Genomic DNA, 21,661 nt, shown 5'->3' with positions numbered 1-21,661 from the left:
AGCTCACATTCTCTCATTACGCAAGTATTGGGTTCTGAATTGAGAGGTCAGACCGATTGATAGACTAGTAGTTAGACCTCAGCATGTAGCACTGGGAGGTCTGTTTTCTTGAAAGAAAGGTATGGTGCATGAATATCATACCCCGCCATGAAGCGAAATGAATAATCATATCCTGCCATGCATCAAGAAACATCACAAAGAAGCTTCAAATCTAATCGATTACATTGAGCAAGTGCAATTCAGTTCTTGACATGCATCAATTCACTCACTCATTAGTTATTAAAATCAATATAGAATGCTTCAGAACTCCTCCCAATTGAGAAAAACTGTTTTTTATCGAATCCAAAATTTCTGACATTTGGGTCACATACTCTTCCCTCTGAAGGGATGTACACAAGTAGATATCAGATTTGGACAGGATCAGCCAGCTAAAAGAATTTCTTCTTGTCATGCAAGGAGACAAAGGTTGGAGGTGTCGCCGATAGTACCGAGGTCTATTGCAGGCTGCAGCGCGACATAGACAGGGTGCAGAGCTGGGCTGAGAAATGGCAGATGGAGTTCAACATGGATAAATGCAAAGTGATGCATTTTGGAAGGTCAAACTCGAATGCTGAATATAGGACTAAAGACAGGATTCTTGGCAGTGTGAAGGAACAGAGGGATCTTGGTGTTTAAGTACATAGATCCCTCAAAGTTGCCACCCAAGTGGATAGGGTTGTTAAGAAAGCATATATTGTTTTGGCTTTAATTAACAAGGTGATCAGGTTTAAGAGCCACGAGGTTTTGCTGCAGCTCTACAAAACCTTGGTGAGACCACACATGGAATATTGTGTCCAGTTCTGGTCGCCCTACGATAGGAAAGATAGAGGGGCTTTGGAGAGGGTGCAAACAAGGTTTATCATGATGCTGTCTGGAATGGAGGGCTTGCCTTATGAAGAGGGTTGACTAAGCTCAGACTTTTCTCTCTGGATAGAAGGTGGAAGAGAGGTGACCTGATAGAGGTATACAAGGTAATGAGAGACATGGACAGAGTCAAGAGTCAGTCAGAGACTTTTCCCCAGGGCAGGATTGACTGGCACAAGGGGGTCATAGTCTTAAGATATTAGGAGAAAGGTATAGAGGACACATCAGAGGATGGTTCTTTACGCAAAGAGTTATGAATGCACAGAATGAGTTGCCAGCGGTGGTGGTGGAAGCAGAGTCATTAGGGACATTTAAGCAACTGCTGGACATGCACATGGATAGCAGCGAATTGAGGGGTTCCTGGGTTAGGTTATTTTATGTCACATTAGGATTAACCCTCAGCACAATGTCGTGGGCCAAAAGGCCTGTTCTGTGCTGTACATTTCTATGTAATACCCACCAAACCATCAGGACTTCCCATCCTGATGAATTAGGTAATAATAATCCTCACACTCTGTTCATTATTTCAGTCACATGGAGAGGCTACAATGGCAAGATGAACTGTAAATTAATGTGGGTTAGGTTGCTTGAGCACATCTTTAATCAGCCATTCAATAACGTCATACAATTTAGAAGAAGATCTCTCATTCATAATTGAAGTTGCAGAAAACAAGTGAAACAAGATAGAGACTGGATGGGGAGGGGCAAGGACAGGAGAAATTATGAAGCATTTCTCACAATAGCGTGTACTTAGATGGAAGGTGGCAAACTGTCCTTCCATCCACGAGACCTCATTATTTCGACCTTGAATTTTTATCAGAAGTTACTGGTCAAAATGTTGTGTGCCCAGATTATGTTTCTCCCTATTCATGAATGGATGAAGCTTTTTGGAAATTAACGGTGCATTTATTAATGATCTCATAATATAATGGCTTTACCTGAAAGCTCCAAGGCCATGAGAGAAAATGACTAAAGGATATCTTCCAGTTTTAAATGGGGCATCCCATTCTGCAGGAATGCTGTATGACCCTGTCAAAAAACAAATAATTCAACTTTACTGTTCATGCAGCAATGTTTGATCATGTATTTCTTGTTGTTTAATATAACAGAGCAAAACGTAATCATGCAATTTGAGAAATTATTTTTGTTTTAAAGTCCCTTGCTCTAACTTACACTCAAGTACTTTGTAATCCTCATTTCCAAAGAACAAACTCAATGGACTTGGTTAAAGTAGCTCACCAAAAACAATAACATAATGCCAGTAACTTGGTGATGTTATATATAGAGTTACAGAGATGTACAGCACAGAAACAAACTCTTCAGTCCAACTCGTCCATGCCGACCAGATATCCCAACCCAATTGAGTCCCATCTGCCAGCACCCGGCCCATATCCCTTCAAACCCTTCCTATTCATATACCCATCCAGATGCCTTTTAAATGTTGCAATTTTACCAGCCTCCACCACTTCCTCTGGCAGTTCATTCCATACATGTACCACTCTCTCTGTGTGAAAAAGTTGCCCCTTAGGTCTCTTTTATATCTTTCCCTCTCACCCTAAACCTATGCCATCTAGTTCTGGACTCCCCGACCCCAGGGAAAAGACGTTGTCTATTTATCCTATCTATGCCCCTCATAATTTTGTAAACTTCTATTAGGTCACCCTTCAGCCTCCGACGCTCCAGGGAAAAACAGCCCGAGCCTGTTCAGCCTCTCCCTGTAGCTCAGATCCTCTAACCATGGCAACATCCGTGTAAATCTTTTCTGAACCCTTTCAAGTTTCACAACATCCTTCCGATTGGAAGGGGACCTGAATTGGACGCAATATTCCAAAAGTAGCCTAACCAATGTCCTGTACAGCCACAACATGACCTCCCAACTCCTGCACTCAATACTCCTGTAATAAAGGAAAGCATACCAAACGCTTTCTTCACTATCCTATCTACCTGCCACTCCACTTTCAAGGAGCTACGAAACTGCACTGTAAGGTCTCTGTTCAGCAACATTCCCGAGGACCTTACCATTAAGTGTATGAGTCCTGCTAAGATTTGCTTTCCCGAATGCAGCACCTTGCAATAATCTAAATGAAACTCCATCTGCCACTTCTCTGCCCATTGGCCTATCTGATCAAGATCCCGTTGTAATCTGAGGTAATCTTCTTCGCTGCCCACTGCACTTCCAATTTTGGTGTAATCTGCAAACTTACTAACTATAACTCTTATGTTCACATCCAAATAATTCACATAAATGACAAAAAGTGGTGGACTCAGCACCGATCCTCATAGCACTCCATTGGTCACAGACCTTCCAGTCTGAAAAAATAACCCTTTATCACCACTCTGTCTTCAACCTGTGAGCCAGTTCCATTTCCAAATGGCTAGGTCTCCCTGTATTCCATAAGATCTAACCTTGCTAACCAGTCTCCCATAGACAACCTTGTCGAACGCCTTACTGAAGTCCATATAGATCATGTCTACCACTCTGCCCTCATCAATCCTCTTCATTACTTCTTCAAAAAAAAACTCAATCAGGTTTGTGAGATATGATATCCCATGCACAAAGCCATGTTGACTATCGCTAATCAGTCCTTGCTTTTCCAAATACATGTACATCCTGTCCCTCAGGACCACCTCCAACAACTTGCCCACCATTGACATCAGGCTCACTGGTCTGTATAGTTCCCTGGCTTGCCCTTACCACTTTTCTTAAATAGTGGCACGTTAGTCAACCTCCAGTCTTTCAGCGCCTCACTTGTGACTATCGATGATACAAATCTCTCAGCAAGGGGCCCAGCAATCACTTCCCTAGCTTCCCAGAGTTCTAGGGTACACCTGATCAGGTCCTGGGAATTTATCCACTTTTATGCATTTCAAGACATCCAGCACTTCCTCCTCTGTAATATGGTGACATCTTGGAAAATCTCCATCTATTTCACCACATTCTATATCTTCCATATCCTTCTCCACAGTAAATACTGATGCAAAGTGCTCGTTTAGATTCTCTCCCATCTCCTGTGGCTCCACACAAAGGCTGCCTTAATGAAACTTGTTCTTTCACTGCCAAGTGCTGAGTACTCATCTTTCCCAATATTAGGAATAACCAAGCATGGGAACTACTGTACACAATGGTCTTCTTTAAGTCCTTATTGCAGAAGCATGGTAGTTACATGGATGGTACTACTGCAAAGACATGACAGCTTCATAAGGCAGCAGCTGTATAGACGTCATAAGACAGATTCACAGATGTTTTAAAGCAGCTTCACCTGCCCAATCATGGCTCACATTCTTACACCTTTGTTTTGTGCGGTTTGGGTATCATTGTATTTGTTAATTTCATTGGCAATGGCACTTGAAACTGATCTGTGGTTAACAGCGATTGTTCAATGAAGTACTTCACATCACATGGAACCAATACTGTGGTTACCCACTGCTGTTCACTTAAATGCTTCAACCATTTTAAAGGTCACATGTTCCCTCTATAACCAGTTCCCCTTTTAGAAACACAAAACTACTATTCTTGCCCTGTAAGAAACTGCTAAGAACTCATCCTGATCTAATCAAGTCCCAATAGATTTTCCCTGATCTAATTAAGTCCAATTTTGTCTTCCCTGATCTAACTAAGCCTAATTTAACACTTTCTTGTTCTGTGGGCTTCCACTGAATCCCGTAACAACTTTTAAATTTTCCAACTGGTTTGATACAGCTTCGCAAATTTGGTATTATGTGATACAGTATGCATGCTATAGATAACTCTAAGCACATTGTTGTATAAAACAGTTACAAATAAGAAATATTTGAGCATCAACGTCAACAATTTAGATTATTACTTTTGTCCTTGGACCAGACAAGATGAAACAAACTACAGAATCTTCAGTTTTGGTTTTAAAGGAGAATGGCCATTTGATAAGATCACAGCTGATTAGATTGGAGATTACAATCCACTTTTTGTCTGCTCTGCCCATACATCCGGACTTCGTTCTCTATCAAAAAATCATTCAACTTAGTCTTGAAGAAGCCCAAATTACTGAGCCTCACTGTTTTCTGAAGAGCTCGTTTAGGGTTACACAGAAAAAAAGGTATCCTGATTGGTCTTAGAAAGATAGCGATATTATTTTTAACGTGTAATCTATTGTTCTAGCCTGGCCCACAAGTAGCATTTTCCTGGTATCCAGAGCTGAAAATGTGTTGCTGGAAAAGCACAGCATGTCAGGCAGCATCCAAGGAACAGGAGATTTGACGTTTCGGGCATAAGCCCTTCTTCATTATTAACCCAACCAGGACAACCAGTACCTACAACAAATCCGAAGCCTCCAGCAACAGACCTCCCTCCGGATCCTCCACTCCACACTTGCAGCCATGCGTCGCTTCGAATCTCCTGCTCCTTGGATGCTGCCTGACCTGCTGTGCTTTTCCAGCAACACATTTTCAGCTCTGATCTCCAGCATCTGCAGACCTCACTTTCTCCTCGAAGATTTTCCTGGTATCCACTCTATCAAATTCTTCCAAGACCTTACAGGTTTCAGTAAGCTCACTTCTCATCTGGCATTTAGCAGAAAGGCCCAATCTATCCAACCTACCTTAATAGGAAAATAAAATGAATTGTGAGAGCATTACCTCCTTTACCGAATCATGGGCAGAAAGCTGTAAACCATATCCATGAAGTGGTCTCAGCATGGCCTTGCGTCACTTCAGTAAGATGTTAATGAGTTTGGAGAAGATTTGTAGCTCAGGTAGAGATTTTGGATGTAAGTTTGCTTGTTAAGCTGGAAGGCTCATTTTCAGATGTCTGAAAATGAACCTTCCAGCTTAGCGAGCAAACTTACATTCAGTAAGATGTCTCTACTTTTATATTCCACTCCCTTCACAATAAATGCCAACATCCCAGTTGCCATCCTGCATGCAAAATTTGTGATTCGTTAACAAGATACCCAAATACTGCAGTATTGCAGAGTTCTGTAATCTCTCTCCATTTAAATGCTACTTTTTTTTATTCCACCTGTCAAAGTTAAGAAGTTCATATTGTCTCACGTTGCTTTCAAATGGCCAATTTGTCCGCACTCACCTGACCTATTTATATCCCTTCACAGACTCTACTTCCTTGTCCTAACATACTTTCCTACCTATCTTGGCTTCATTGACAAATTTAGCTACCCTTCATCCAAGTCATTAATAATAGATTGTAAACAGCTGCACTGAACCCAAAGGTACTACGCAAGTTATAGCTTGATGACCCACAACAACATGCATCCTGATACTTGGTCTACTGTTAGCTAACTGGACTAAATATTTGAACGCCATGCACTCTTATTTTGTATGGCAATCTTATCAAAGCTCTTTTGAAAAACTTAAGTTGGCACTCCTCACAGTGCCAGGGACCCAGGTTCGATTCCACCCTCAGACGACTGCACAAACTCCAGAGACAATCTACCAGTGTCTGCGTGGGTTTCCGCCTGGTACTCCAGTATCCTGCCACAGTCCAAAGATGTGTAGGTTAGATGGATTGGTCATGCTAAATTGCCATCGTGTCCAGGGATGTGCAAGTTAGGTGAATCAAGTATGGGAAAACTAGAATTTCAGGACAGGGTGGGTCTGAATGAGATGCTCTTCGGTGGGCTGGTGTGAACTCAGTGGATCGAATGGCCCGTTTCCACACTGTGGACACTTGATAAGAGCTAGGATGACATAGGTAATGAATGTATCTGCATTTATACTTGTCACAAAACTGGTCCTGTTTTTTTAAAAGCTAGTCCTTTCCTCAAGGATACTATGTCCTTGATTCTTTTCAGAGGGGTCGTAAAATACTCCAGGCTCTGAAATGGCTGGGTTGGCACAGAGACGAAAGCCCTTTTTGTTTATACGTAAACAGGTGAGACCTTAGGCCAAAGCTTTTATGGTTTTAGAAATAACCTGTATAACTCAAGGGGGTGTGGCCAGCTTTCTAGCTGAGCACTTCAAGTCAGAACTTTAGTTAGGAGTTCAGCAGTGGACTGTGTGAATGAAGAAAGACTGCTCAACTCTTTCTTCAGACCTTCTAACATCGACCTGTAAAGCCTGTTTCAGTTTTACTCTATGTTTAAGGGGGTTGTGTATTGGGATTGTTGTGTACATTTGGAACATGATAATTAACCTAGTTTGGATAGACTGGGTTCTGTAGACATTCTTTGTTCTGGTCCATTCTGAAATTTTGTGAATAAATTTTTGTCTGTTTTAAAACCTGGTAGTCAACTTAGTTAACTTAGTCCAGATAATTTTCACTGTACACTTACCAAGTCAAATTGCAAAGTTATGGTCTGGGCTGCCTGCTTAAGAATGTTTTGAATGGTCTGGCCTAGTCCATAACACACTAGAGACAGAATTTCAGTTAAAGCCACAGGCGTGCATGCAGTCAGATAACTATTTAATGAGTTGCAGAGCAGCTTTTGACAGACAAAATAAAACATTTTTATCAAGGAGGTGCAGCACAAAAGCAATTACCAGAAAAGGAAAATTCACTGAAGCCTTTCCAAGAACAATCTGTCATTGAAATGGTTTCTGCTCCAACAATCATGGTTTTTGAAAAGGAATTTATAAATTTTTTGAAGGGAAAAATAAAACAGGGGAGAGCTTCCACTTGGGTAGGAGCAAAGTTGAAGCAGGAAGTTGACATTCTACTTTCTGCACATAGCATTGAAGTAAAACAAATGAATATGTCACACTGCAGTATGTAATGCTAATAATCACAATTAAATTTCAGTGTTTTCCTCAATGGTGATCAAAAATTATTGCAACACTACATAGAAGGCTTCTTCAGTTCTCCTCTCAGAGCCAGGTCTGACTAACAGCACAATGATCTCCACCAGAGGTAACGCAAAGAGGCAGGTCCTAAATCCACTCCAACTGGAGTGGGGAAATCCAACAGCTGTTAGTCATTCAGCAATTGAACCAACTGGCTGCTAAGGAGTCCACATTGCTATGGCACTATAACACTTTTACATACAGGTCAGTCTGCAGCTAGGAATGGTGATGATAGAAGTGTCAATTTTCATGGCTGACTCTCAATGCCCCTGCCTCTTACTATTTGCCATTAATGTAATTTGAATACTTGACCCATTTGGTCATGTAAATGAGTGGGTCTGCCTTTACCATCAAATCCTGCAGTGAGACTTGATCTTGGGAGGTTGGCTCAGAGGCCACAAGATTTCCTGCAAAAAAAACACTGAAAATTGTGCAAGATTTTACCATATGACAGCAATGATATGGAGGTCAAATTTATAGGAAAAATGAAAAAAAGGATTCATCTTTAAATCCTCCTATTTCTCATCCAAGTATTGTCCCTTGACAAGCAGCATCTGAGAAGTACAGCATTTTTCTTCACATCCATGCTGACAACACCCAGCTCTACTTCGTAGTAGGATTGTGCTATTTTTCAATAATTTTGTCTTGATTAAGCAAATGGGGGATTAAATTATATTGTGTTCATGGGCAATTAGTTGTAAAACTTCCTTTGCTTTCCACAACTCTAGGCACAAGTAAGGGCATAGGTTTATGGTTTTATGGTTCAAGTTCATGTAAAACATAGTTTACACGTGAAAATGCTTGAACTAAAAATGGCTTTTCGTAAAAGAAATAGCTGTACTTTAAAAAGGCTCATTTTTTGAAACTTAATGAAAACTTTTTGAAAATGCAACAAACCTATGGCCACACACAGACATGGATACACTGTAATTATTTTGACATTAGGTTCAGCAGTGAGAGTTTTGCAGGTTGTTTCAACCTTTAAGGATGCATGTACTGGATTTCTGAGATAATATTAGGAGCTGACACTGCATACTCTGAACAGACATGTACATTGTTTTACTTCACAAACAAAGACAGGCTGTTCCAAAAGAGATGATCGTACAAAGTGCAGGAGAAACTCAGCAGGTCTGACAACACCTGTGAGAGAAATTAACATTTCAAGTCCATTGACTCCTCTTCAGAATTTGACAAATGAATCAAAATACAGGAGGAAGTGCTATTGGTAAGATGAACAGTACTTTTAAAGAAACTAATCATCTCCCTTCAAGCCAACATATCAAATAATTTGATTTTTGATGGTGTTTTCAGTTCACTACTGTGAAACATTTATAGTGGATTAAATCTACAACAATCTATCTTTACTAGCCTCACTGGTGGTCTGAACTCTATTTTCTGAACAGTGAGAGATTAGTTCAAAGTAGTACAGCAAACATTTTATGAAACAACATCTATGGGACCAGGAGTGTACCAATGGATCAAATATTCTGGATAATCAAGAGTACACATAACCACAATAAACCTGACCAAGTGAAGCTTCAAAATAAAGTGTAAAAACATCAACACACCCCCTGAAAATCAAATGTAAAAAAAAAAGTCAGTAATAGAAACATAATACAGAGGTTATGCACATCATATTATACTTTATTTCCAGAAGGAATACTCAGACTTTGTAGTAGATTGTAGTTTTTCAGGTATATAATTTTGCTGGTTTATCAAGAGTGCTGGTTTAAATAAAAAGTTTGCTGTACTAATATTCGACGTGCAATTTGCGGTTTCAAGTCTAGATGTTTGAAAAGTTCATGGTTTGGTGGAATAGCTCAAAACTGTGATCAGTCAATCATTTTTCAGACACAAATGCTGATATTTTCCCAATGCAGTTTGGTGAGAAAAGTCATTGCAAACTTCAACAAAATGTAAAGTGAACAAATATTGAAGCTTTATATGCAACATCATTTTATTGCGGTTTAAAAAAGATCAAAGCAAGAAGCAGAGGAGATATTTTCTTACCATATAAATGGTTTAAAATATAGTCAACAAATTTTCTGTTATGTTTAAGAAAATCAGCAAGCCCATAGTAATACTCATGATTAGGAATCCACAGTGGTTCTTGTTGCTTTCCACTTGGTTCACATGGGTAGTACAAGCGTAAAAAAATCCCCTGTTGGAAAAATGCATACGTAAAATATTAAAAAGCTATGAGCTAGGGAGTCTGAAAGTAAACTAAGTATTTAAAAACACAAATTAAATATTTTCAGTGCAGATAATGAAGGTATTATAGCAGGCTCATAAATGCATAATAAGGACATAATAAATAGGAGGTACAGTAGGCTATTCAGTCTCTAAAGCCTGCCTTTCTGTCCAATAAGATCATCCAATCCAATTGTGGCTTTAACTCCTCTCTTTAATATGATCTCCATATCCCTCGACTCCCACAATCAAAAATTTTTAACTCATTCTTGTAGATATCCAAAGACCCAGAATCCAGTGCACTCTGGAGTAGTGAATTCCAAAGGTTAACAACCCTCAGGAAAAAAAACTCCTCAGTTCTTAATTAGAGGAGAGCTCTTTATATTGAAACTGTGTTCCTTAGTTCTAGATTTCCCCAGGAGAAATAAGCTTTCAGCAACTACTCCACCAAGCCCCTTCAAATCTTTAATGTGTTAATAAGATCATGACAGCATCCATACTGACTCTAATTGAAGAGTCAGTCTTGTCTCATTTTGTCTCATGCGAAAGCATGTATATGATCTCAGTATGGATAGTTGACCTCTTCTGTAGAGTAAATCCTTCTTTATTTCCCCATGTCATGACTTCATAAACAAGCTTCTCTTTACTTTAGTACTTTTTATGAATTACCCTGATGAATGCAAGATCTAAATCTTCAACAAAATGTGTATTTTGCAGCAGTACTGGATAATTTAGAATATTAGGGAAACACAAACATTTGATGAGGTATGTGAAGATGTTCTTATAAATGTCGATTACAAATTGAGTGGTGGACTTAAATGTACAAGGCCCCTCGAGCAGCCAAACAGTAGTTTCTTGTTGAAACAGATACTAAGACTTAGACTCCCTAAATACAATATTTTGCATTGGTCTGAGCTATATGGAGTGAAATTATCCTGGGCTTTATTCCAATATTGTGGTAAGGTAGCTAATAAGTCAGGATGACAGTAGAGCTGTCAAATTGGTTACTATGCTCTGCTTGAGAGAAATGAAAGGAAAGAATGTCAACCAAAAAGCTCCCATTCCTGACTCCTATGGAGTGATGCAATTATAAGTATTGTTCTACTGAAATCGAATCCAAAAGCTACCTCCTTTTCATCAGATGTGACCAAATTGTTGAAACAGTATGGAGTATGAAGGCACATTTTTATAGATTATATTTTATTAACGTAGTTTCAAGTAATAAACCTTGCATATGCATATACTTTATCCAACATTGTTCACATTTATTTTATTCATTTCTAATACTTAGACTGCCACTTCAGTAACTGAGAAAGCTTGCATACTTTTGGCTGCTACTTCTTGCAATCTGTATAATCCTACTGTGTTACTTAAGTTGTGCATGTTGTTTATTATGTATACTTCTAGCTCCTTACCTGAATTGTATGATCATTCATCAAATCAATACATCCGACAAGATTTGGTCCTTTCCCAGCAGGAATCCCAAGAGAATGACTGCCATAGTTCCCCATTTCTGGTTGACTATGTACCTGTTTCTAAAAAAAACACAAGCAATCAATTGAATCTACTGGTTTTAACTGCTCCACTGCCAAGTGTCAAGAAACACTTCATCGACTAAATCCTTGTGCACAAATGTGCATTCATTAGTTTCATCATTATACTGTACAATCATTAAAGGTCAGTCCTCCCCACAACATCTCATACCTTCCACTTTGAAACACTATTCTCTAAGCATAAGATTATTGAAATGTAGCTTTCCCACACAGCAACTAAAAAAGTTTAAAAAGTTGCCTGAGAAACTAATTTTAAAAGTCCACGCTCAGATACGTCCAAGCTCTCGCACTGCAACAGTATCTTACTTGAGTTTTTCTTATCTCTGGAACATCAGAGGATGAGGGGTGACCTTATATAGGTTTATAAAATCATGAGGGGCTCACATCAGGTAAATAGGCAAGGCCTTTTCCCTGGGGTGGGGGAGACCAGAACTAGAGGGTAAGAGAGTAAGGTATAGGGTAAGAGGGGAAAAATTTAAAAAGGAACCTAAGGAGCAACTTTTTCATGTAAACAGTGTAGTGGGTATAAGGAAGTGGAGGAGGCTGGTACTCCAACCACAACACCATAAACAAGCACATAGATCTAGATGCCATCTATCAACCCCTCAGAAAACGAACAGGAAATGACATCACCACAAACCCCAGGAACCTCATCCAGGAGAAAGGTATAAATAGAAAGCAGGAGACAACAGCTTCGCTTCACTTTGCAGGTTCCCACTGATGATGTTACCTAGCCAGGTAATGAAACGTCTGGATATCAAATCTACAGCTCAGTGAGCAAACCCATACCCTAAACCTCAACCTGAGCTACAAACCTTCACAAACCTTGCGACAATTACAACATTTAAGGTATTTGGATGGGTGCATGAATAGGAAGGGTTTAATGCGATGTGGGCCACATGCTGGCAAATGAGACTAAATTAGATTAGGATATCTGGTTGGTATGGAGAGTCGGACCAATAACTCTCTCTCCCCATCGTCTCTCCAAGGTCACACTAGACCAATCAATCCCCTGCTATTCCCATGAAGTAGGTAATCTCCTTTACAGGACCACCATGATGCCCAACATTGTGAACAGTTCTCTCTTCTGTCCTTCGGCGCTATACTTCAAATTCTTTCAAAAGTTGTACACATCCTTCAAAAGGAAATATGAATTCTCTGCCCTGGAAAACTACTATCACCAGCCTCCCTATGCTCTCTAAAGTCCTTGAATGTGTGGTCACATCATATATCCCTTTTTACCCCCACAACTCCACATATAAGCCTTTCCAATAAGGTTCAACACTTTCCCCCCACCTGCTCCCCTCTCCCCACACCCCCGACCTCTCCCATACCCTGGATACAACATTTAATATGAATGACCTGCAATGTCCTTTCTTTATGTTGCCTATTTTAATCCACCCAGCAGTAGCAGTCAAGATTGCAGCTGTTTAGGCCTGGAATTCTCTCCTTCAATTAAGTCATCTCCCACCAGTTTCCTCATGTAATACTCTCCTTAAAACCAGCCACTTTGACCAAAGGTTTGGACAGCTGTCCTAATACCTTTCTTGTGCGGATTTAATGTCATATTTTGCTGGACTAAATAGTGGCCAGAATAGCAAAGCTCCATCTGGTGTACTATGTACAGTATTGATTACCTTATTTAAAAGGAAGGATCTAAAAGTTCACCATACCAATACCTGGTATGAACAGGGTATCTTATGCCAAATGTTGGACAGGCTAGGTTTATATCTACTGAAATTGAAACAAGTTAGTTATGACTTAATTAAGGTCAAGATTAGAGTGGTGCTGGAAAAGCACAGCAGGTCAGGCAACATCTGAGGAGCAGGAAAACTGACGTTTTGGTCAAAAGCCCTTCATCAGCATCACTCTAATCTTGACTCTAATCTCCAGCATCTGCAGTACCCACTTCCGCCTGTGACTTGATTGAAACAAGATTGGTCCTCATGGATTTTGTCAGGTTGGATGTAGACATGATGTTTCCTCTTGCAGGAGAATCAAGAAAGAAATAGGGGCTACTATTTAAAAATCTGTTATAACTGGGATGCAGCAATCTTTCTCTCTCACTCTCGAGAGGATCAGGAGTATTTAGAACTCTTATCCTGTGAAGGTGGTAGGAGTTGTGCCCTTTCATATTTTTAAAGGCAGATATGGTCAAAATCTTGTTAAGCAAAGACCAGAGTAGGCGGAAATGCAAATTCAAAAGTTAACAATCAGATCTGCCATGATCTTACTGAATGGCTGAACAGGCTAGGAAGACCAAATCACCTTCTCTTGCTCCTTGTTCTTACAGTTCTTTCAATTTTAACTTAACCAGAAATTTTCAATCTCAGTGCACTTAAATGTTTTTTGGACCCTACCCCTCCAACCCAACCACTAATCAAGTCTTGGCACAACCACTCCCACTTCCACCTGTATTCCCTAAAAACATATTAAAAATACCAAAGATATGAAATGCATATGATTCATTGAGAATTTCCATCGTATTAATCTTTGCAGATATGTAATCAAGACATCTGAGTCACTGTTCTTAAATGTCAAAACAATTTAGCAGAAATCTGGTCTACTTCTAACCACAGAATTTAAATACAGTATTAACCACTCTTTTGCAACTATGCTGTATTAGCAAAACTGCTTCCTGTTCAACACCTCTCAGTTCACAAATGTTATATATCAGTCAAAAGATGCAATATAGAGCATTTAAATATGTTCACACTTAATTCTGTTAAATAGATAGCTTCCTGTAAAATAATTCTTTAAAAAAAGCACTATGGCAACTAAAGCCATATTAAAAAAAGGTGACATTTGTTTTAAATTTAATTCATCCTCATTAAAGTGTACTAGCTTTGTTCTTAAAACTTTAAATTAAGGACAAAGATACTCCTCCAGTTGATTCCAAATGCATCTATGTTGCCAAACAGACAACTAAAGGAAATTGGCATATGTGGATTCTACTATCTTATGTTGCAGAATACACTACTCAGAAAATTGGATCAGGTTGCAAGTGAATGGGAAATATGCTGCTACTCTTACTTAGTTTGCTCACATATATAGCCCTAAAATATCACATGGTAACTATTCTTGTTCAACTTATTTCTTTTTTTAAAATAAAATCAACTTGCATTACTGTAGCAAATTTGCTGCAATTAAAAAAAATCATTTGAAGTCCCTTCACATGGGCACAAAACCACACGTTAGGACAGATAACCTAACTGGGTGTTAAGTTGGCATACTGCTTGTGGCAAAAATCAAAAAACAAAACTCTACCAGAGACACTAATTAAAACACAATTTCTTTAATATGTGAAGAGATGTGTGATTACGTGAATCAGCATAGCAATTGCATTTTGAACTGAATCACACAACGCACGCTCTTGATCACAATCCGTGGTGATCATTAAGTTATCAGACTCAAGTGAAAAAGTGGTCTACAATATATTTGTAGCAATTGTGTTGGGTCTGTTTAAACAAGGTATGGCTCCTTTTTGTGAAGTTAGATTTGCTTTAAGGTAGCATGCTAACTTCCCAAAGAATTTGACTTTAGGAAATCAAAACAGACAAACATGGTAGAAATAGTTCAAAAATTACTTTAGAATTTTAGTTTAACACCTGAGTATAATATTTATAGAAACAAATGCTGCCTTTAACTGACTGTTTTAGATCTATACCTACATTTATACCTGCAGGATCCAAACAGAAAAAGGAGTAATTCTTAAAGCTGACTTTTACTCCTAAGTTAAAAAAACCATTGGAGAGCATGTTATGGGTGATAGATATAGGCTGTGGAAGAAGTGAATGCTTAAACCTGGGTGCAACCTGTCGTGAATGGTGTGAAGCTTTGAATACTGAAGCTGCGTTCATCCAGGCAAGTGGAGAGTGCTCATTCCTGTCTTGTGCCTTACGGCAATGAGGAGTTAAGTGAGAATTGCTCATACCTAACGTGGCCAGCCCAGATTAGTTTCGGGATGCTGACGTTGGGGAATTCAGTAATGGTAATATTATTGAACATCAAGGGACAATAGTTACATACTGTTTTGTTGGAGACAGTCATTGCCTAGCATTTGTCTGGAGCGAATGTTACTTGCAATTTGTCGGCTCAGCTCAAGCCTGAATGTTATTCACATCTTGCTGCATGCAGGTATGTACTGCTTCATTATGAGAAGAACTAAAGCTTTGCAATCATCAATAGATTTATCACCTTATGGTAGAGAGAAGGCAGTTATCGTAGCAGCTGAAGATATGGACTGTACTAATTGTAATATTGCTCAACTAGCAACCCTGAGGTTAAAATCATTGCTCCAGTACAGAAGTTCAAACTGAAGAAATTTAAATTTAAGAATTAATAAATTTGGAATAGCACGAATGGTGATTACAAAACTAACATATTCTCATAAATACCCATATCTCCTTCACGAGAAGAAGTCTGTCAGAATGGTACACATGTGACTCCAGACACAGATCAATATGGTTGATTTTTCAATGCCCTTTGAAACAGCCTGGTCACTCACTTAGGTCGACAATTTATCACTATGGCTATTAGGAACAGGGAATTCTGTCCACCTTGCCAATGACTCTCACATCAAAAGAACAAATAATAAAGATTGTTGAGTGTCAGACACTGCTCTGAAGAAATCCTGTGATATCCTGATTTAGAGGTGACTATAACCACAACTATTGTCCTTTCTGTTAGGTATGACTTCAACCAAGGGAAAAAGTTTTCCTCCCCTATTCCCACTTTGATTTTAACCCTACTGCGAATCCTCTTACAAGGATGCCTGCCTTGAAGAAGTTTTCCTCCTCTCTATACAAGAATCTCAGGGAGTCCCTCTCCCACTGCAACTCCCAGGTCATTTCCTCTGCCCTGAAGCTCTTCAACCCTACCTGCCTATCTCCTTTTCCACCTATCCACTCCACCCTCTCCTCCCTGACCTATCACCGTCATCCCCTCCCCCACTCACCCATTGTACTCAATGCTACTTTCTCCCCACCCTCCTCTAGCTTATCTCTCCACGCTTCAGGCTCATGGCCTTTATTCCTGATGAAGGGCTTTTGCCTGAAATGTCGATTTCGCTGCACTTTGGATGCTGCCTGAGCTGCTGTGCTCTTCTAGCACCACTAGTCCAGAATCTGATTTCCAGCATCTGCATTGTTTTTACCTCTTCAATTTTACAAAGTCTATTTGATGCTACAGTGGTCAGTTATGGTCTTAACATATGGGGAACTCATTCTCACTTCTCTGTAATTCAGCTCTTTTGTTCCTGTTTAGACTTTATGGTCCTGGTGGAATCCAACTGAGCAGTGAGCAACTTATTGCTGAGTAAGCATATTCAGTTGCGTCTGTGGATTTTGAGAACATTGATGGGAAAGTAACTGTCTGGATTTGACTTGTCCTACTTTTAGTGGACAGGACAATTTTCCACATTGTCAAGTAGATGCCAGTGTTATAACTGCACTGGACTGGGTTGATTGGTTTTGGATTACAAGTCTTCTGTGGTGCAGTTGGGAGTTTAGTGGGGCCCAGAGTCTTTGCTGTCAGACTCCATTCATTTTCCTGCCACTACAACAGTGAAATATTAAAGTCATTTGGCGAATATGCATAGGGAGTGGGTGATTCTAATGAATGATAGGCCATATATTGTTTGCATATGTTAGAAGTGGTTCAGAAGACATTTGCTCAATGCTTCCTGGAATGAGTGGGCTGTCTTATGAGAATAGGTTGGACGGGCTTTATCTAGTTTCTGCCAGAGTTTACAACAGCAATGGGGATATACTTGGATAAGTCCAGAACCAGGGAACACTGTTTCAAAATTCAAGACAGAGATATGAAGAATTTTCTCAGGACTTTGGAACTGTGCCTTAGAATTCAGTAGAGGCAAGATTACTGAATATTTTTAAGGCAGAGTTAGATAGATTCTTGTTTGGAAAGGGAATCAAAGGTAATGAGAATTGAAATTCAAAAACATGAACCGACCAGCAACAATCTGATTGAATGGCACAGCTGGTTTGAGGGGCCAAATGGCTACTTGTGATTCTAATTTGTACATTCGGTCAAATGAACAGTGAAGCTAATGCTGCTCCTACATAATCTGTATCACAACTTTAGGCAAGGAACAAATGCCAATGGTCAAAATTTGTTGTTCAAACTGAGCTGAAAAAAAAACTTTACTTTTTATCTCACACCGGTGTTACGCATTGACTCAAGTAGTTTGGATTTACACAATCTCAGTTGCACAACAGATAGATGTTAAACCTGCTGGAAAAAAAGTCAGATTATTATGAACATTTGCACTTTTTTTTAAAAGAAAGAGGAATGATAATAGTCAATTACTGCCAGTCAGCCTCAGGCTGAAAACTAATGACATGTATCTCATTTCTTCAGGTATTAACTATTTTTGGAAATTTTACAAATGTTTTTTAAAAATCATTTTCACCAAATCTTTTTGCTCTTGCTCTGGATCCAAAGTTTCTTTTTATGTTTGTACTTGTTTTGTTTTTGATCAAATTCACCCTGTATAATTTACATTTGTTTCTGTGTCTTTGAGATGCTTATGTTCCAATCTTCAAATTACTAGATTAGATTACTTACTAGATTACTCACAGTGTGGAAATAGACCCTATGGCCCAACAACTCCACACCGACCCGCCGAAGCGCAACCCACCCAGACCCATTCCCCTATATTTACCCCTGCCCCTAACACTTAGGGCAATTTAGCATGGCCAATTCACCTAACCTGCACATTTTTGGACTGTGGGAGGAAACCGGAGCACCTGGAGGAAACCCACGCAGACACGGGGAGAATGTGCCACCGTCCCACCCATAATTAGCCGATAATGATCTCTTGGTTAAAGAGACAGTTTATTGATTGCCCTCTTTATAAAGATCCAGATGCACAGTTTACCTTACTTCACTTCTCAACCTGCAAATTCAGCTAATTAGGAGGCAATAATATTTGAGCTGAAGGGCGGTTGGAGTAAATCCAAATAACAGTAGACACCATTAGAAAACTTACTATAGGAAAACCTGATTCGATGCCCAATGTGCTACCAGCATCAGTCCTTAATGATTTCATTCATCAGGAACTATTATAGTAACTGCAATAGTGCACCTGTCTCCAGTGATTGTTCATTGACTCCGATAAAGTATTCTTTATTCCCCCCTCCTACCCCCTAAATACAGGTAGGATAAGTGGCCAATCCCAATTTTACCTCAGTTGGAATGACTATCAAAATTCCCACTGCTGGTATTAATCTGACCCACATGCTCATCCATCTGGCCAAGTAAGTTAACTAGGACACCTCAACTCCCTACGGAAGGGGGACCTGACATTTACTGCATTATAATTTTTTTGTTACAGTAAGAAGAGACAGAAGATACTACAGCTACACTTCAAAAAAAATCCAAATTGAAAAATATTTTAGTTCCAGTTCAAAAATCAGAGCCAAGGTGCCCTGACTTCATATCTGCAGCACCCAAATTCATTGTAGCATCATTGATGTGATGCTTTCACCAATTTTTCTCCTAACATTTTTATTTCAAACATAATAAGCAATTTTAGCTGTGAACACTTTGAGAGTTTTATAAATATAAATTCAGTGAAGCACCCCAAAAGTTACATTGGCAACTGATTAATATTGATTTAAGAAAGTCGGTTCTAAAATGAAAACAGCATTAAAAATTGGATGGCAACATCAAATGCTGAGGTTACTCCTACACTTACTGTCATGGTAAGTGTTGGAAATGCAAATAAGTTTCTTAAATAAATCTAAGATCAAATAATACTTTGCAACTTTCTGACTGCAACATCCAAAGTCTCCATTTGCAAATAAATAAGGCAGATGCACGAATCAACGTTATGGTAAAGGTTGAAGCATTTTTTAAATCTACTTTTCTAATTCACCTGTTAAGATATGGTATTACACATCTCTGGAGTAAGGAGAACTTGAACCTGTGTCTCTTAGTCCAGAGGTAGGTTCACTACCACAATAATAGAGAGCGACCCAATCTTACATTAAACTCCCTCATAGTAGAGAGTGACCCAATCTCACATTAAACTTTTTGACTGCCTCCACCAGTTGTTAATCATTAATAATGTCAGCAGTTTCAATCAGTTGATCAAGAGAGGTCAGGCCAAACACTTCCAATAATATATTTCCCATCCAGATGAATTTATGATCCAGACAGGTGTAGTGGGGACTGAATAACTTTATTTTCTTGGTGGCGATCAGTCTCTTCAGCAGATCTGGTCATGGAAGTAACCTTTCAATGTGGATTATTATTCTGTTGCTAAGGCGGAGAAATATTTAAGCAGTGCTTATCCTTAAAGCTACTAAAATGTACTTATTGATAGCAAGTTAAAATTAATTTAATATCTGTTAGCAGAGGCGAATAAAGAAAAAACATAATCTCCATGTCAACTGAGAAAAGCCATGAAAAAAAATCACAGACTTGAAATATTTACAATGCTTGCAGACCTGCAAAGTATTGCGAGTATTTTCCATTTTTACTCAAAGAAATAATACCTCTCATTTTTAAAAACTTTTTGATGGGTGTGGGTAAAATTCAAAAGATAAATCAATGAATATGTTTTTAGAAAATCTATAAACGTTCATCTTTCAAATAAGACTTTAAGTCAAAACCTGACCTGCCATATTGTGTGGACATTAAAGATCCAATGACACCATCTAAAGAAGAGCAGGGAGCTTACCCCAATCCTTGTCCCTCAGCAAATGCTTAAAACATGTTAGCTAGCAATTTGTTTCTCAGATCATATAGAAATATACTGTGCAGAAACTGGCTACAGGTACACAATCCTTTATCTGAAATCCTTGGGGCCAGTTATTTTTCAGAATTTGGAATTTTTCAGATTTTGGAATAAATGACATTTTCACAATGAAATAAAAAATATTCCTAACAGCAGACGCACGTGTGAATAGTACGAGCACTGACACACAGTTGACGTCTGCCAGTGCTGGGCTGTGTCACCACGCCACGCCTGAGTAACTGGTTTGAGTAGGTATGGAGTTGGGTCACCTGTTTTCATGCCAAAATGACACTTCCACACTCAGAGTCATAGAGTCCATGCTGATCAGATATCCCAACCCAATCTAGTCTCACTTGCCAGCACCCAGCCCATATCCCTCCAAACACTTCCTATTCATATACCCATCCAGATGCCTTTTAAATGTTGCAATTGTACTAGCCTCCACCACTTCCTCTGGCAGCCCAATCCACACACACACACACCATCCTCTCTCATCTTAAACCTGTGCCCTCTAGTTCTGGACTCCCCCATCCCAGGGGGAAAAACAACCCTTGTCTATTTACCCTATCCATGCCCCTTATGATTTTATAAACCTCTATAAAGATCACTCCTCAGCCTCTGAGTTCCAGGGAAAACAGCCCCAGTCTATTCAACCTCTCCCTATAGCTCAAATCCTCCAACCCTGGAAACATCCTTGTAAATCTTTTCTGAACCCTTTTCAAATTTCACAACACTCTTCCAATAGGTGGAGACCAGAATTGCATGCAATATTCCAAAAGTGGCCTAACCAATGTCCTGTACAACCACAACATGACCTCCCAGCACCTGTACTCAGTACTCTGACCAATAATGGAAAACATACCAAATGCTTTCTTCACTATCCTATCTACCTGCAACTCTATTTTCAAGGAGTATGAACCTGTACTCCATGGTCTCTTTGTTCAGCAACACCCCCTAGGACCTCTCCATGAAAAAATTTCAGATTTTGGATAAAGGTTCGTGTACCTAAATTGTGTTGCCTACTGCAACAGAGATTATATTATTTTTTTCAAAAAAAAACTTAAATTGGATGTAAATCATTTTGGGACACCATTTGTAAAAGGCCTTGTTGAACGCAAGTCTTTTTTTCTTTCTTTGGAATAACAACATTGCAATTCAGAGCCTTAGCCCATGTTACAAAAAAAAGAGGAGGATGACAACTGAAGTTGAATAAACACAAAGCCCCTAACCATAACAAGGGTAACCAAACAGATGAAAGTGAACACCTGCAATCTTACATCTTATCAATGCCAAAGTTTGCAAATCTATATAGTGCTGAATGGACACTCAGGCCTCCTAATGTGTAGTTTGAATGCAGGAACCAATATATTAACAATTTTAATGTCTAATGTAGTTCTGTACTGTATATTGACTGACAAGCATAACCGAAGCTAAATCAATATCAAGTTACATAGAGTCATTTATATGTCGACCGGATATTCTA

General features: G+C 39.2%; 1 protein-coding gene across 3 annotated transcripts in view; it reads right to left on the bottom strand.

The window, feature by feature from the left end:
- Positions 1 to 21,661, bottom strand: part of pla2g7 (phospholipase A2, group VII (platelet-activating factor acetylhydrolase, plasma)) — a 74,074-nt gene that overhangs the window by 36,172 nt on the left and 16,241 nt on the right. For all 3 annotated transcript variants that reach the window (XM_060853602.1, XM_060853586.1, XM_060853594.1), the window contains exons 2-4: positions 11,280 to 11,399; positions 9,685 to 9,835; positions 1,842 to 1,932 (exon numbers count right to left, since the gene is read on the bottom strand). In XM_060853602.1, the coding sequence (XP_060709585.1) occupies positions 1,842 to 1,932; positions 9,685 to 9,835; positions 11,280 to 11,375 (338 nt within the window). In that variant the 5' untranslated portion in view covers positions 11,376 to 11,399. The remainder of the gene's footprint in view (positions 1 to 1,841; positions 1,933 to 9,684; positions 9,836 to 11,279; positions 11,400 to 21,661) is intronic.

Source organism: Hemiscyllium ocellatum, chromosome 3 (assembly GCF_020745735.1).
Source record: "Hemiscyllium ocellatum isolate sHemOce1 chromosome 3, sHemOce1.pat.X.cur, whole genome shotgun sequence".
In the NCBI taxonomy this organism is placed as follows: Eukaryota; Metazoa; Chordata; class Chondrichthyes; order Orectolobiformes; family Hemiscylliidae; genus Hemiscyllium; species Hemiscyllium ocellatum.
The sequence above is the reverse complement of the archived record's forward strand: the minus strand, read 5'-3'. Positions and strand labels throughout refer to the sequence as shown.